Source organism: Lipophrys pholis (genome assembly GCF_963383615.2).
Source record: "Lipophrys pholis genome assembly, chromosome: 12".
Taxonomy (NCBI): domain Eukaryota; kingdom Metazoa; phylum Chordata; class Actinopteri; order Blenniiformes; family Blenniidae; genus Lipophrys; species Lipophrys pholis.
Genome location: NC_137641.1, coordinates 10,664,028 through 10,677,706, shown reverse-complemented (window position 1 = coordinate 10,677,706; position 13,679 = coordinate 10,664,028). Strand labels below are relative to the sequence as shown.

The 13,679-nt window shown below is 40.4% G+C and overlaps 1 protein-coding gene across 1 annotated transcript in view; it reads left to right on the top strand.

Moving 5' to 3' along the window:
- Positions 1-13,679, top strand: part of cacna1bb (calcium channel, voltage-dependent, N type, alpha 1B subunit, b) — a gene marked incomplete at both ends in the record, with an annotated part of 227,068 nt that overhangs the window by 189,201 nt on the left and 24,188 nt on the right. Inside the window, 6 exons of the mRNA XM_080476704.1 lie at positions 4,406-4,522; positions 5,349-5,414; positions 7,760-7,851; positions 7,972-8,122; positions 10,601-10,728; positions 12,572-12,668. Coding sequence (XP_080332830.1) covers positions 4,406-4,522; positions 5,349-5,414; positions 7,760-7,851; positions 7,972-8,122; positions 10,601-10,728; positions 12,572-12,668 — 651 coding nt within the window. The remainder of the gene's footprint in view (positions 1-4,405; positions 4,523-5,348; positions 5,415-7,759; positions 7,852-7,971; positions 8,123-10,600; positions 10,729-12,571; positions 12,669-13,679) is intronic.

Genomic DNA, 13,679 nt, shown 5'->3' with positions numbered 1-13,679 from the left:
TTCACTGGCTCCAAGCGTCATTGTCATGTAAACAGACACCCAAGATGCTACACAAATTTTCGGAAAGCATTGTGTGAACGGGGCCTAGATGTGTGTAGAACTGTCAACAAGCTACTAAAACACTCAGTTTGTTGTAATCAGGTGTTTTGCTGCAGGAAATGAACTAAAATCTGCAGGACATCAGCCTTCTGGACAGAATTAGACAAACCTGAAAACTCGGCCTGTTTCTGTGTCCGACTCTAAACACAGATTTCAATTGTTTGTCATATTTAGGTTTCTGCTGAATATTTGACTTTTAATGTAAAATCAAATAAGCAAAATATTAATTTGGGTGTTAATCGCTTGTCATTGATTAGTCTAACAAACGTCATAAAATGTGGAATATTCTGCATATTAACACTAAAACAAATGTACAATTCTGGCAATAACTTGTATCCACTACAACAACATAGCAGGACACAATCCTGTTGTCTCTGATGGGTCTTTTTGTACATTTCTCCAGCTTATAAGTATGTGGATGTAGAAGTCATGCTTTGCTATACTCTCATAGCCTCAGTCTTTGATCAAGCAAATTAACAAACAAAAATAAATATTGGTAGTGAAACCAGAGGCAGCCACAGCGTGGAAGAAATGGAACCGCTTGTGTTGCTGTCTCGAGAAAAGATAAGAGACGAGACGAAAACGTCTTGAATTTGGTTGGAAGACTGAGGCGGGTTACTGGAGCTTTTCGTGGTGAAGTCAGTCTCTGTGTGACTTTCTCTTCATGTGATCATTAGTCTTCTTTTCTGTCTCTTTTCTCTCGCTTTCCTTCTGGTTTTATTCTTTTCTTTTTCGCTGTTTCCATCCTCTGCTGTGTGTTTCCTGGCGCCTGTGCCCTCACTCTGCCCCCCTCTGTCACATCTGACACCTCTAGACGGTAAGTGGCTTTTCTTGTTGGCCGCTGATTTTGTCAATTCCCCCGTCAGTGTTTTGTTCGCTCCCGCAGCCTCGGTTTAAAGCGTCTACCTACTGAATCTTTAATGAGACGTGATGGAAAAGAAAAACGACCTATTAGGGCTCTGCAATCTGTTACAAGGCCTCCCAGTGCAATTACAGTTGCGTGAGATGTAAAGTTAAAATGTACACTGCAAAACAAAGAAGCTCTGCGTGTCCAAATGTCTAATCCTAACAGACCGTTGCGGTTTCTGTTGATTGCATCAAAATCCTGCGCTATAAAAAGATCACAGGCTCTGAATCTGCAAAATCGTACAAAGCGGTTTCTTTGTGTTGCTACTGAATTGCAATAACTCCCATTTATCTCCCATTTTCTGTGCTCGGTAAATCAATATTTTAGGGCTTTAAGACTCCCCGTCTTGTTAAGGCTGGAACTTTTGCAGTGCAAGTACCTAACCCTTCAAATTTAATTAAATGTTTGAAGGAAAGAGAAGGGAAACACAGACTTTCATACAAATGATCCAGTCATCACCATCTGTGCCGTTTGGATGAAAGGAGTCAGATGGAGTTTTTTTTTTTTTTGCTATGAACTGGCTTCCTTCAACCAGTTCTGCTCTATTTTTGTCATTTTTTCAATTGTGTTTGGCAAAAAGGCTGGATCCTCCCCGCACAGGTCACCAGTCTACAGAGAGACAGACAACCATTAAACAGGCTCCCGGCCACTCTGACGGCCAATTAGGAGTCACCAGTTTGTTCTGCCCTGCATGTATTTGGACTGTGGGAGGTGATCGAAAAGCTCAAAGAAAAATCACGCCGGCAACAAAACAACATCCAAAGTCTAAGAACAGAAAAAGCCCACAAAAGGAGGAGAAGAAGAAGAAGAAGAAGGCAGGGAGTGCAAAGCAAGAATTGTCCTGCTGTTTAAGGCAAACTATCAAACATTTGTATCCATGAGCCAAGTCGGTGGCGTACTGGATAAAACTGAGTGGAACTAAAAGGAATAACTAAAAAAAAACAAACAGCAAAATGAAGTGAAATTTGAGAAGAATTAATAAGAAAGCGAACCCTCCCTGGAGGATCCCTTTTCTTTTTTTCTTTCTTGTTTCAGGCATGTCAAAACACAGACAATACAAATACATGAATAAAGATGAAAATCTATTTACACCAATGCACTAATATGAAAGAAAAGTAAACAAATATTATCCATCCTTTTATATTGCATGTGTATTAATGAAATATCGATTTATTTATTCATAAAGTATAATTAAATGAATCTATATTTTTATGAATATACATATACACTAAATAAATAAATAGATATCCTATGTACACGTCCAACTGGACATAAATAGTTACTGTAGATACCCAGAAATACACATATGATACATATATCAAGTTCAACATGTTAAAGAAGAGGTAGGACAAAGTAATTTAACCCTACTTATATATATATATATATATATATATATATATATATATATATATATATATATATATATATATATATATATATATATATATATATAGTTTCATTATATTCTTCTTATGTATTTCTTTGTAACTAAAAGTGTGTAAATAACTCATCTATCATGCTCCGGTTGGCAGAAAATGGCCCTAAAAAAATTGCCGCCATTTGACATTGCTGTCTGCCCTGACATGACAGGAATACAATGTCTGATCTTTAGCGCTGTCAAAGACGTGTGACGCTGATTGAACGCCGTCATTTTCAGACCTTCCAAGTAACACATGAAACACAGTCCATCATCGCTTCAAGTGGTTCAGGAAAAACTGGAAAAATGATTTACTTGGATGGGAAAACATTTATTTTTTTTTTTGACATAATATCTGAAATAAAACATACAACATTGAATGTCTGATGGAAGGTTGAGAAGCTCCTGAATAATCCTACAAATGTGTGTTTTGTTTCAATCAAGGTTTTGCTGACATTCTTTCTCCATTCAAGCTCCATCTCCTGCGGCCGACAGCCAACAGTTTAGGTTACCAGTTAAGCAGCAGGAGGAAAAAAATGGCGGTACTTCAGGCTAAATGGAACAATGAATCTGTCCAAAAGAAAAAAGAATGAACCAAGAGAGTTACGTAGAATATGGTTCCACAGAAGCTCTGGAGAATGAAAGCTTGAAACCGTTCAAGCTGAGGCGCCATCAGTCCAACAAGCACTGCATTGTAGTGGGAGGTTGTCTAAGTTTACACTGGAAGAAACGTGGGTCCATAAAGAAAAAGGTTGGGAGTCACTGGCCTAAATGAGTTTGCTAATACGGTGAACTGCCGAGGCGTTTTGACTCAAAAGGATGTAAACTTATCGGAAAACAACCTTCATTTTGTCCAAAGTACCTTGACGAGTCCACACAAACTCTGTTTCACCCATTCACTGTGTTAGAGCATTTATGAAATATCCTTTTGCCAAAGTAATAAATGAGTATTTCTTATTCTTTGTTGTAGGTGATCAAACATCTTCCTAACTTGTGCAAATCAGTCTTTACGTAAACCATGCTCATCGTGGAGCCATTGCGGCTCAGATACTCTTTGCTTAATCAGATGTCAAAGGGTCAAAGTTGCTGTATGAATATATATGAAATGGGAAAATGGGATTGAGCGTGTAAAGTGTATCAAGACTGTTGAATGCTGCTAAAATGCTACAATTTGATTAAATTCTCTTGACCACTCAGAACCAAGTAGAACCTCATTTTGCCTTCTGAGTCTTGTCGTTTCGACAACATGAACTGCAGATTCACACTGACCCTCCAGATACTGTAGACCTGAGATACATAAAAGAGGCCAATGAAACCAGAAGTTCTCAGTCTTTCACCGTCTTGTGTTGGTGAATCTGTGTGAGCCTGGGTTTTAGGGTCCCTGATGGCGCCCTCTGCTGTTTCGTAGTTCACCCAGGATGGTCTTTTGCATACTTTGGTCATAATGAGTGATTAATGCTTGACTTTCTCTTATTTCCAACCAGTCTGAGCGTTGCACTCTCAACCCTACAATGCACCTTCACTTCCCAAAAAAAATCTTCTCATTGGACATTTTAAATCTGTTTCTGAGAACGCTGCGTATGGTTGTGTCAACAGATCAAAACCATGCAGGGTAAAAAGTCAGGAATACTTCCGCACATCCCGCAGGTTATTTTTTAACATGTTCTCATGGCTGAGTTGCTGACATATGGCCGCCTATTTATATTTGCATTAACCGGCATTTGAACAGGTGTGATAACTTTGTTACTCTTGAGTGTGTAAGTTTTGCTGAACAGATGAGAACTGAGCAATTAACAGCCGTGACATAATTAAAAGTCATACAGATTCAGCAAAGTCTCGTGTTTCTCAAAATAACATCAGCCACCAGGTGCTAACGGGCGAACCAGGCAAAGCCGCAGCTCAAATAATCTCCAGTTTGGTTTCCAGCTGAAGTTTTGGTTCTTTCAAAAGGTGCCATAGCTCACAGAATTCCTCTTTTCCAGGACAAAATGATCAACCTCAGCTTCTTGAGGTTGTTCAGAGCAGCACGTCTCATCAAACTCCTCCGCCAGGGCTACACCATCCGCATCCTGCTGTGGACCTTCGTTCAGTCTTTCAAGGTGAGAAACATACAGACTCCAATTGATCCGTAAGGCCCCATTTACGTGACATTTTCAAGTGAAAATGCAAAACCTTTGTTGAGTTGTGTGCGTCCGTTTACACGATAAACGGGCTTTTAAAAAATGGCTGACAAAGTGCAACTTGAAAACTGGAAAACGCTCGGTTGTCTCTGTGCAAATGATGGGAAACGTCATTTACATGTAAACAGACTTGTTTTCAAAACATTGCTGCACAGACACAAAATGTGTCTGAGCTGAAAACGCAAACAAACAATGTATTTTCACTTGAAATCTAAGATCACTCAGGATGTCGGTGGAAGCCAAAAGTCTCAACGACACGTCGACTCCCCCTCCTGTTAGAGGAAGAATCGAACTGAGCGGGTGTCGGCAGAAGGCAGCAGTTTGCTCTCTGAGCCCCCGCGGGACGAGTTGAGTTAAATGTAGAGTGCCGGGGCCGCCGCCCAGAGGATTTATAGCAGGTTTAATGTCAGCAGTGAAAGCTTTTCAGCTCAATGAAGATGGACAGAAGCTACGGCTTGTTAGAAGGTGGCGATTTAATTACAACAAATGTTGGCCCCCTCCTCCTCCTCCCGGTATAAATAGCCAGGTGAAGGAATCGACCATCAGGTCAGGCTCGCTGTTGGGGTTTCTCAAAGAACACTGTAATGTCTCCTAACGGGGCTGGTCCTCTGTGGAGATGTGTGAGTTTGTGGAAAAAGCAAAGCAATGGTGCACTCTGAGTGCGTTCGTACATTGGAGGGCGATAAAAGTGTCTGTTTCTGCTCCTTGACCTTTTGTCACCATGATATATGGATTTCTGTTCCAGGCTCTACCGTACGTCTGCCTCCTCATCGCCATGCTGTTCTTCATCTACGCCATCATTGGAATGCAGGTGAGTTGTGACACAATGCGTCCGGAAAATGGTGTTTCCTCAGTAACGTGTCAGTGTAGAAGTTTGGTTCACACATGATTACATTCAATCCAACCTTCAGTTAAAGTGTGATGTACACATAAATCACCACAGGAAAACCTTCATTCTCAGAAACGTTGTTAAAGTTCAGTCCACACTTAGTTTGCAACAGTCAGAAAAACTGGTCCACACCTTCGTCTCCTCCACTCTAAATTATTTGTTACGATCCTGGATTGAAGTGGCAAAAGGATGATGATGCAACATAAAAGCCAGATAGATTTTGGTTTTTGGTTTAAGTCATTAATTTCCCTAATTTCTGAACAGAGACCACAAATAATTTACCGCAAAAAGAACCAAAACAACTTGGATTGAAGAACAACTGCTACACATGTATGTTGTTCCATTACAAAAACAACCAGCATCAAATAGAGACCCAACACAGAAACTACATCGATTTCAGTTTAGCTTTAGCTTGTTTTTTTAAGAATAAAATCAAGATAATGTGTAAATGTCAGAAATTACATTTTAAATATGAACCTGAGATGTTAATATTAAAACGTGTTGAGATTGAAGAAGAAATGTTTTTTTTCTATTAGTCTGTTGAAAGAGTAAAAAAATGTTTTCAATGTTGAAGATTTTCATCCTATTTTTTCTCTTTTACACTTACAATAAGTTATATTTTAGAATATGTGTTGCACTTATTTCTCTTTATTGTGATGTTTTTTTCTTGTAAAGACATTGAACGCTACTGGTCTGGATAGAAGCTGAGATCATAATGAAATCTTATCTTTATCTCTTAACTGTACCAACTTTTCTTTTAGTTGTAATAAAGATACTCTTAAGGCTTTTTCTTATTTCATGTTGAATGTATAACTCTGCTGTATAATTAATGCAGCATTCATAATAAGTCCAACTACTACCAGATTATGGATGTTCTTTGTCAAGATTGTTAAATTTCACTATATTCTATAGATCTGAGCTGAGATGGAACGCTGCAAGAGAAAGATAGCAGATATGTAAAACTGACTGTCCAGCTGCATCCTACACACCAAGCCTGAGCTTAAAATATTTATTTGCCTCTCGGCGTTGTCACTGGAGACCTCTGGTGAAAATATGGCTGTACGATTGTTATCCTGGGCTGCAACTTGCTTCTTTATGAGCTCAACTATCGTGATGATCTGTGTGTTTAAGAATAATATCTTACTTTTTCTAAAACTTGGATTGAATTACTACCATTTTAAATGTCCAAACGAGACTGCACTATCCAGAGTAGATGTTTGTATTGGTGTAACTTACAGAATACGTTACAAAATGCAACTGCAGACTGAGCACTCACATAGTGATATTACACCCAGAACAAATTATAAAATACGATTTTTAGTTACAAAGACTGCGTTAATATTGGCCTTGTTTTGTTTTTTTTATCTAACTGTGGATCCATCTTGTTGCATGACCAAGACAATTTAAAACCACAATAACATGGAGAGCTTCAGATCACCAGTCCTGGAGTGTCACTGATGAATTCAAAAGTTCTGTGTGCTTCAATTTCCACTTTTAAAAATCTCCGAATGCAAAACCGCAACATAAAGTCGACTGTGCGGAAATTATCCACTTTACCTTTGCATTTGTTATAGTGCAACAACCACCACAATGGAAAGTCAACAATAATAAGTTTGTGTTGTATGTTTGACGCTCTTTAACTCGGTAAATTCATCTTCAATGGTAACATTTACTTTTCTCTCTTTTTTTGTTTTTTTTATGATTGGCCTTTATTTTTAACATATGGGAATCCGTGCCATATAGTTTTTACACAATATGAGGAATTTGTTCTGGTTGGTGCAGACAGTAAATACAGAGAAAAACAAAGACACAACATTGAACAGTGCAAACATAAGTAAGAAGAAATAATATCCGTATTAAGAATGAATTAGTTTTGGGGGCGATGATTTGTTCGGGTACACATTATTTTTAAATTGTTCCTTTTATTCTGGACTTGCTCACTTTATTTGTTATATATTAATTTCATTCTGAGAAAAATCTTTTATTTCGGATAATGTATATGTTTTTGCCAAATGGTTTTCTTTCTCAATATTTCTTGAGACGTTGACTTTATATTGACATTTCATCTTTATTCTTCAGCAAGATTATTTTAATTAACATCTTTAAGGGGTTATATTGGGTTAGTTACGTCTTGCCATTGCAACTTTATTCTTTTTTTATTGAACATAATTAAAATGTTGTCATAATTCTGAACATTATAAATTAAAAAAAAACTTCTAACTGCCTATTGTTTAACCTCTAAAACCAGGTGTTCTCCTGTTTCGCAGGTGTTCGGGAACATCGAGCTGAACGAAGACGCTGCCATCAATCACCACAACAACTTCCAGACTTTCTTCCAGGCCTTGACGCTTCTCTTCAGGTGATTCTCGAACTGAATATTACCAAAAACCTGCTCTCCATCCTGTCAATCTATAAACAGCTGTACCACGGGTCTCTTGTCATGTGTTTCCTGCGCGTGCCCCCTCACCGTGACCCTCAGGAGTGCGACGGGCGAGGCCTGGCACGAGATCATGCTGGCGTGCCTCAGCAACCGGCCGTGCGACAAACTCTCAGGAACCGTGGCCAAGGAGTGCGGCAGTGACTTTGCCTACTTCTACTTCGTCTCCTTCATCTTCCTCTGCTCCTTTCTGGTCAGTGTCAGCGTCAGGAACACGGAGGACTATTTACAGCTTCTTATAATACTGCAGAGAGGTTTACAAGGGTTGCATGTTTTCTTCACCGAGTTACTCTCTAGACGTTTCTTACACTTGATGTAGCTGGAAATGGAATCTAGTTATCTCAACAGTGTTGGATAGCGATTTTGGCAATGAGAGGAAAGTCATTGGAATTTCTTTTCCATATTCTCTAATTTGTACCACAAAGTTCCAGGTTGCAAATGATAGGCACATTTTCCATTCTGACATTTTCAATAATGTAGCGCGTGGATCTGGGGGGGTTAAAATCTTGTTTTTGGGTGCAAAATTCTCCAGGCGCACACTTGTAACAGTCAAAAACAAACAGTCATTTGTCTATACTTTGCTTTAAAATGTAAGTAAGTCCAGTCATCCTGGTTATAAGAGGAGTAAATTAACAACATTTTAACAGCTTCTATGTGTTCGCAAGTATGGAAACAAATCCAGCTCAACCCAGTCTGTCATGATATGTCACAAAATAGTGATGAAGGTCAATGTCATGTCATCTCTTCTTAGTTCAGCAATCAGGAAAGAGAAACAGGTAATAATATCTCTACGTAGGTCAGCAGTGTCAAAGAAAACATGCTTGGGTCAAAACCAGACCACAAGAGGCTCCAATCCGATCCAACAAACCACAAAGTTGTAAAACTTTCAAAGATAACACAGATTTTTTAAACACTTTTTGAAAGAGTAGCGAACAACAACACAACACCGAGACCTGAGCTGAGATATCAGAGATGCTGCGAAGCTCGGTACCTCATTGTTATCAAACCAGCCTCAAAAAGCCATGCTGTCAGCCTGAGTTTGTAAAGGTGCGTTTACACATAGGCACGATGAGCCACGAATATCAGTTTCCCGTCATTCCTGACATTCTTTATGTGACTTAATGCATCTGAATAAGGTTCTTAAATGGGCTTTTCGGTGCGTGACATTCCTGATATTCGTGGCGCATGCTTTGAGCTGCCAAAACAATCTTCCAAGAATAACAAGACTCGCCTCAATACGTGAAATTTGTAACTGAGTGTGTCAATTAGTTGTGATGCGTGGTGATGCGTTATACAGTGTGACAGCATCCGAGGCATCCTCCTCTATGCACACCTCTATGACATTTCTCTGGATGTGGAGCGATCTGGAACGTGTGAACTGTACAGCAGCTGATGGTAGAGTGACTGGGGGGTGTGTGGAGCCATATATATACCCAAGCGTGGACCTGACTTACTTTACACCCTGGGTGAACACCAGCGCCTCCATGAGACTAATCAGAGACGGGGTGATTCTCTTTTCCTCTCGTGCACGGTGCGCCCGTCAGAGATTACACCCTGACCGACTGCCCACGTTACTCATAGCAAAATCAGCATTGTATACTGTATATACCAAATTCTCCTGATTCGCCACATTCCTGACAGATTGGTGACAGAATGTGACAATGGGCAATGGCGCACGGCAGCGCGGAACAATATTGGTGACCGTGCTTAATGACTGGTGATGATCTGCCACCGTTTCTTGCTTTTACTTGTAACGGATGATAACAGGTCGCGACTGTCCGTGACGGCGCGTAACGCCTCGCCCCTCTATTCGTGCCATTCCAGGCTTGTTGTGGTTATGTGTAAATGCACCTTTCAAACATGCATAATGCAACAGCTATAGGAGACGTTTTTATTGGACATTTAATTGTATTTTGCACCAGGAGGTTTCACTAAAATTGGCTTCATGTTAAGATTGTCTTCATTTTTGTGAGTAATTGTTTGATTTTGTGAAAATATCAACATTTCCATCTCATATAATCTGCGCCACAACAAAGAAAAACTTTCACATTTAAATTTAATGGCATTATTTTATCAGTACGGTCTACTCAAGATGCCATTATTTTATCAGTCCGGCCCACTCAAGATGAAGCTGGGCTGAATGTGGCCCCTGAACTAAAATGTGTTTGACACCCCTGATCTAGACAATGAATGGATCATTTGGGAGTCTAATATCACAAAAAGCATTATGTCAAAGTTAGACCAGTGCTAAAATAACATTGTCAGTTTTCAAAAAGGATTTTGCACGATATTCATCAATCCCATAACCTAAACCTCTATTTATCCAACTTCATCCCGGTAGGACTGACCGTGGAGAGGCTGCACCTTGGTCAGGTTGCTAATCCATCACAAAGCATATTGACACACGTTCATATTCACCAATTACCTTGAACACAAGTTTTTAGACAACATGCAAACTCAACAGGAAGGAGCCCAAGCTTGGAATCGAACCAGAGATGTTGTTGCTGTGAGGGGCGAGTGCTAACCACTCCCACCCTGCAACCCAGATTACATAATATAAGCTTCAGTTAGAACGTAACGATCATTTAAACCTGATTCAAAGCTATTACTGTTCGTCACCAAGTTGTTGTTTGACCTCAGCATTTCTATGTATGACTATTCCGCCTCCCAGATGCTGAACCTCTTTGTCGCTGTCATCATGGACAACTTCGAGTACCTGACCCGGGACGCCTCCATCCTCGGGCCCCACCACCTGGACGAGTTCATCCGCGTGTGGGCGGAGTACGACCCTGCGGCCTGGTAGGTGCTTCAGCTGGAGGGTAATCCTCCGGGTTATCCGGGATTACAGCAGGTAGACCAGGAGGCAGGGATCTCCCACTTTGACTCCGACGTTCCAGCAGGACGACTCGGTGATGTGCAGCTGGAGAAATATCCCATTTTAGCAGCAATGAGTGGATGACATTAAGCCCCCCCCGACCCCCCGTCGACCATACTGATTCATGTAAATCCAGCATTCCACTCCGAGTCCACTCAGCTCTCTTCAGCTGATAAGCTGCCGTTTTCCGGAACTCGGTGAGATTTCGATCCCTGCAACCACGCCAGGAAATATAGGCCTCCGTCATCCCAGTCTGCGTTCTTTATTCCAGCCCGACGCGTTTTACCTCGACTCTGTGAGGCGTAATCTGTCTCAGATTACGTAAGGCTCATTAAGTTTGTAACGAAGGCTTCGCGGGAGCCCTGTCAGTGAGTCAGGACTCCACGAGAGGTGTGAGATGAGAAAGTGCCATCACCTGACAGACATTATGGGGGAGGAATTATTTACTTCTTTGAATATAAATGAGCTGCACTCAGAAGCGTCGACACTCGAATTCAGCAGATTCTCAAATGCTTGGGCTCATCATTTCATCCAGTGGGAGTATATTTAAAGCTCAACGTCTTCATATTTTATTGGTTCTCATCGATTTATAGAGATAAATGAGGAAATTAATTTAATGATTCATTACTTTTAGATAAATGTTTCGTTGAGAACATTCGTGCTGAACTAAATTCATCATTTACCGGTATGCTGCAATTTAATTTATGATTGATTCAACATGACCCACTGATGAGTTGTTTATTTGTGTCTCTTAAATAAATAAAGAAGAGCACAGAAAAGGAAGCAGGATTACAAACCAACAGCATTGTGAATGTAGTGCGTCAGTGTAGCACCATCACTCTCAACGTGGCGCGATCCAGCATTCGACACCCCTGATGTAGAGTTTTGTATACAATGTAAAATAAGATAAGAGTGGAGGAGATCCAGGCCCGTTTACACGACAACGTTTCAAGTGAAAACGCACCGTGTTTATATCTTTGTTTAAGAAAGGTTTTTCGTCTACATGACAACATACGTAGCTTACCACGATCGAGTATGGCGTGAATGAATATTGCAATGTAAAGCGTCTTATAGTGTCCAGAAAAGCGCTATATAAAACCAATGCATTATTATTATTATTATTATTATTTCTGAAATTTAAGCGTGCCAGGCCATGAGTTGGTGGTTGTTTTTGTAATGAAACCACACACATAGGCACAGAGAACAATACGCTGTCAACACTAACGAAGGGAATACACGGACAGTCATATGGACAGACAATGAAGTTGGATTGCTGCTACGGGTGACTCAACTATAAAACTACAAAGTCCCAGGAGAATATGGACTGGGAGCCATGACACTCTGAAGGCAAACATTGTTGTTCTTGTCCATCTACTTGTGCATGCGCAGAAGAACTATTTACTATGTCCACTGCGTGGGCATTAGCCGCTTTTTCAAAACGTTGCGTTGTCCTTCGTTTCCAAGGAGACTGATTCCAAGCGTTTTCGAGAAGTTCCACTTTGGACGCCATTTTCAAAAGCTCCCAGCACCGTTGTCATGCAAACAGACACCTAAAACTAAACAAAAGATTTTTGTTTTCACTTGAAAACATTGTCGTGTAAACGGGGCAATAGTCATTAAAAAAAAAAAACAGAAAAAAGAGCTTGAAGTGTGTTGCCTTTAATGTTGTTGAATAAATGTGAATATAGGCTACTTGATACCAGACGATGAGAGGCGTGATGAATAAACCTTTGACCTAACCTCTTCAACATCTCTCATCTTTTTCAGCGCGAGGATTTGCTATCAGGATATGTACAAATTGTTGCGTTTTATTTCGCCTCCCCTGGGCCTGGGGAAGAAGTGCCCCAACAGGGTGGCTTATAAGGTTTGCACTCCCACACAGTCCCTGGTTTGGTCTCAAACTGGGGCGCTGTGATGGTTTCAGACTGTTTGTTCTCATTCCCTGCATTGCCAGGGAATGACCTCGATCACACATGCATACGAGCGCCCATCGACCCTCCACTAACCAGCTGGCAGGTAACCACGGACACTTTGAGAAACAATGCAGCAAGTCAGGCTCAAAAAAGGAGTCGTGAAATGATCTTCGGATATTTCTAAGCTGTCCAAACACAGGAGGCAATGAAAAGAGAGAGCATTGTGTGCTTTGTTTCCGATCTGGTTCCTGCTGATGTCTCTTAGCATGCAGAAACAGAGGAGCATCTTCAGGGAGTTCTCAGCTGAAGGTCTAGTTTCTGTCTGAACACGTTGAACGGTGGCTCGGAACGGTTTGAAGCTGAATTCTGTGATCATGAGAGAAAAAGAAAAAGCTCAAAGGCTTCTCAACCTACGCCTACAGCCTCTTTAATCCAATACGTTTCAGCGACTTTGTTAATAGAAAAAGAAATATTAAAAAAGTACATCAGGACTTTATAAAATAAGCTTTCTACTGTCCAAACTGTCATGAACGCTTTCTTTAGTGGGCAGGCCTTTGCTTAGTTTTATTTTTTAACTTCAGATGTGTATATATTCCAATATATTGCTCATTTTCTTCCAAATGACCAATGAGCCAAGGCATATCTTCAATGTGTCTGTGAAGATTCTTACTAATCCAGGTCATGCTTTATCCAGCTTTGTCATGAAGGACTTGATTAATGTTTTGAGATACTTCATTCCTCATTCAAAATAGTATAAATTTGATAATCTCAGGGATGTGTCACAAGCACTGGCAGAACCCAAATGTAGAGTCAGACACACAAAGGTACAGTTTAAAGATGTAAGGCGGTTTCCAAACAAACCATGCGACGGTATCCAAAAAGGATGAATCAAAAGGCAGATGATGCGGAAAAGTGGTCAGTACACAAAGAAACACTAGAAAAACACAGTCTGGCAAGAGGAG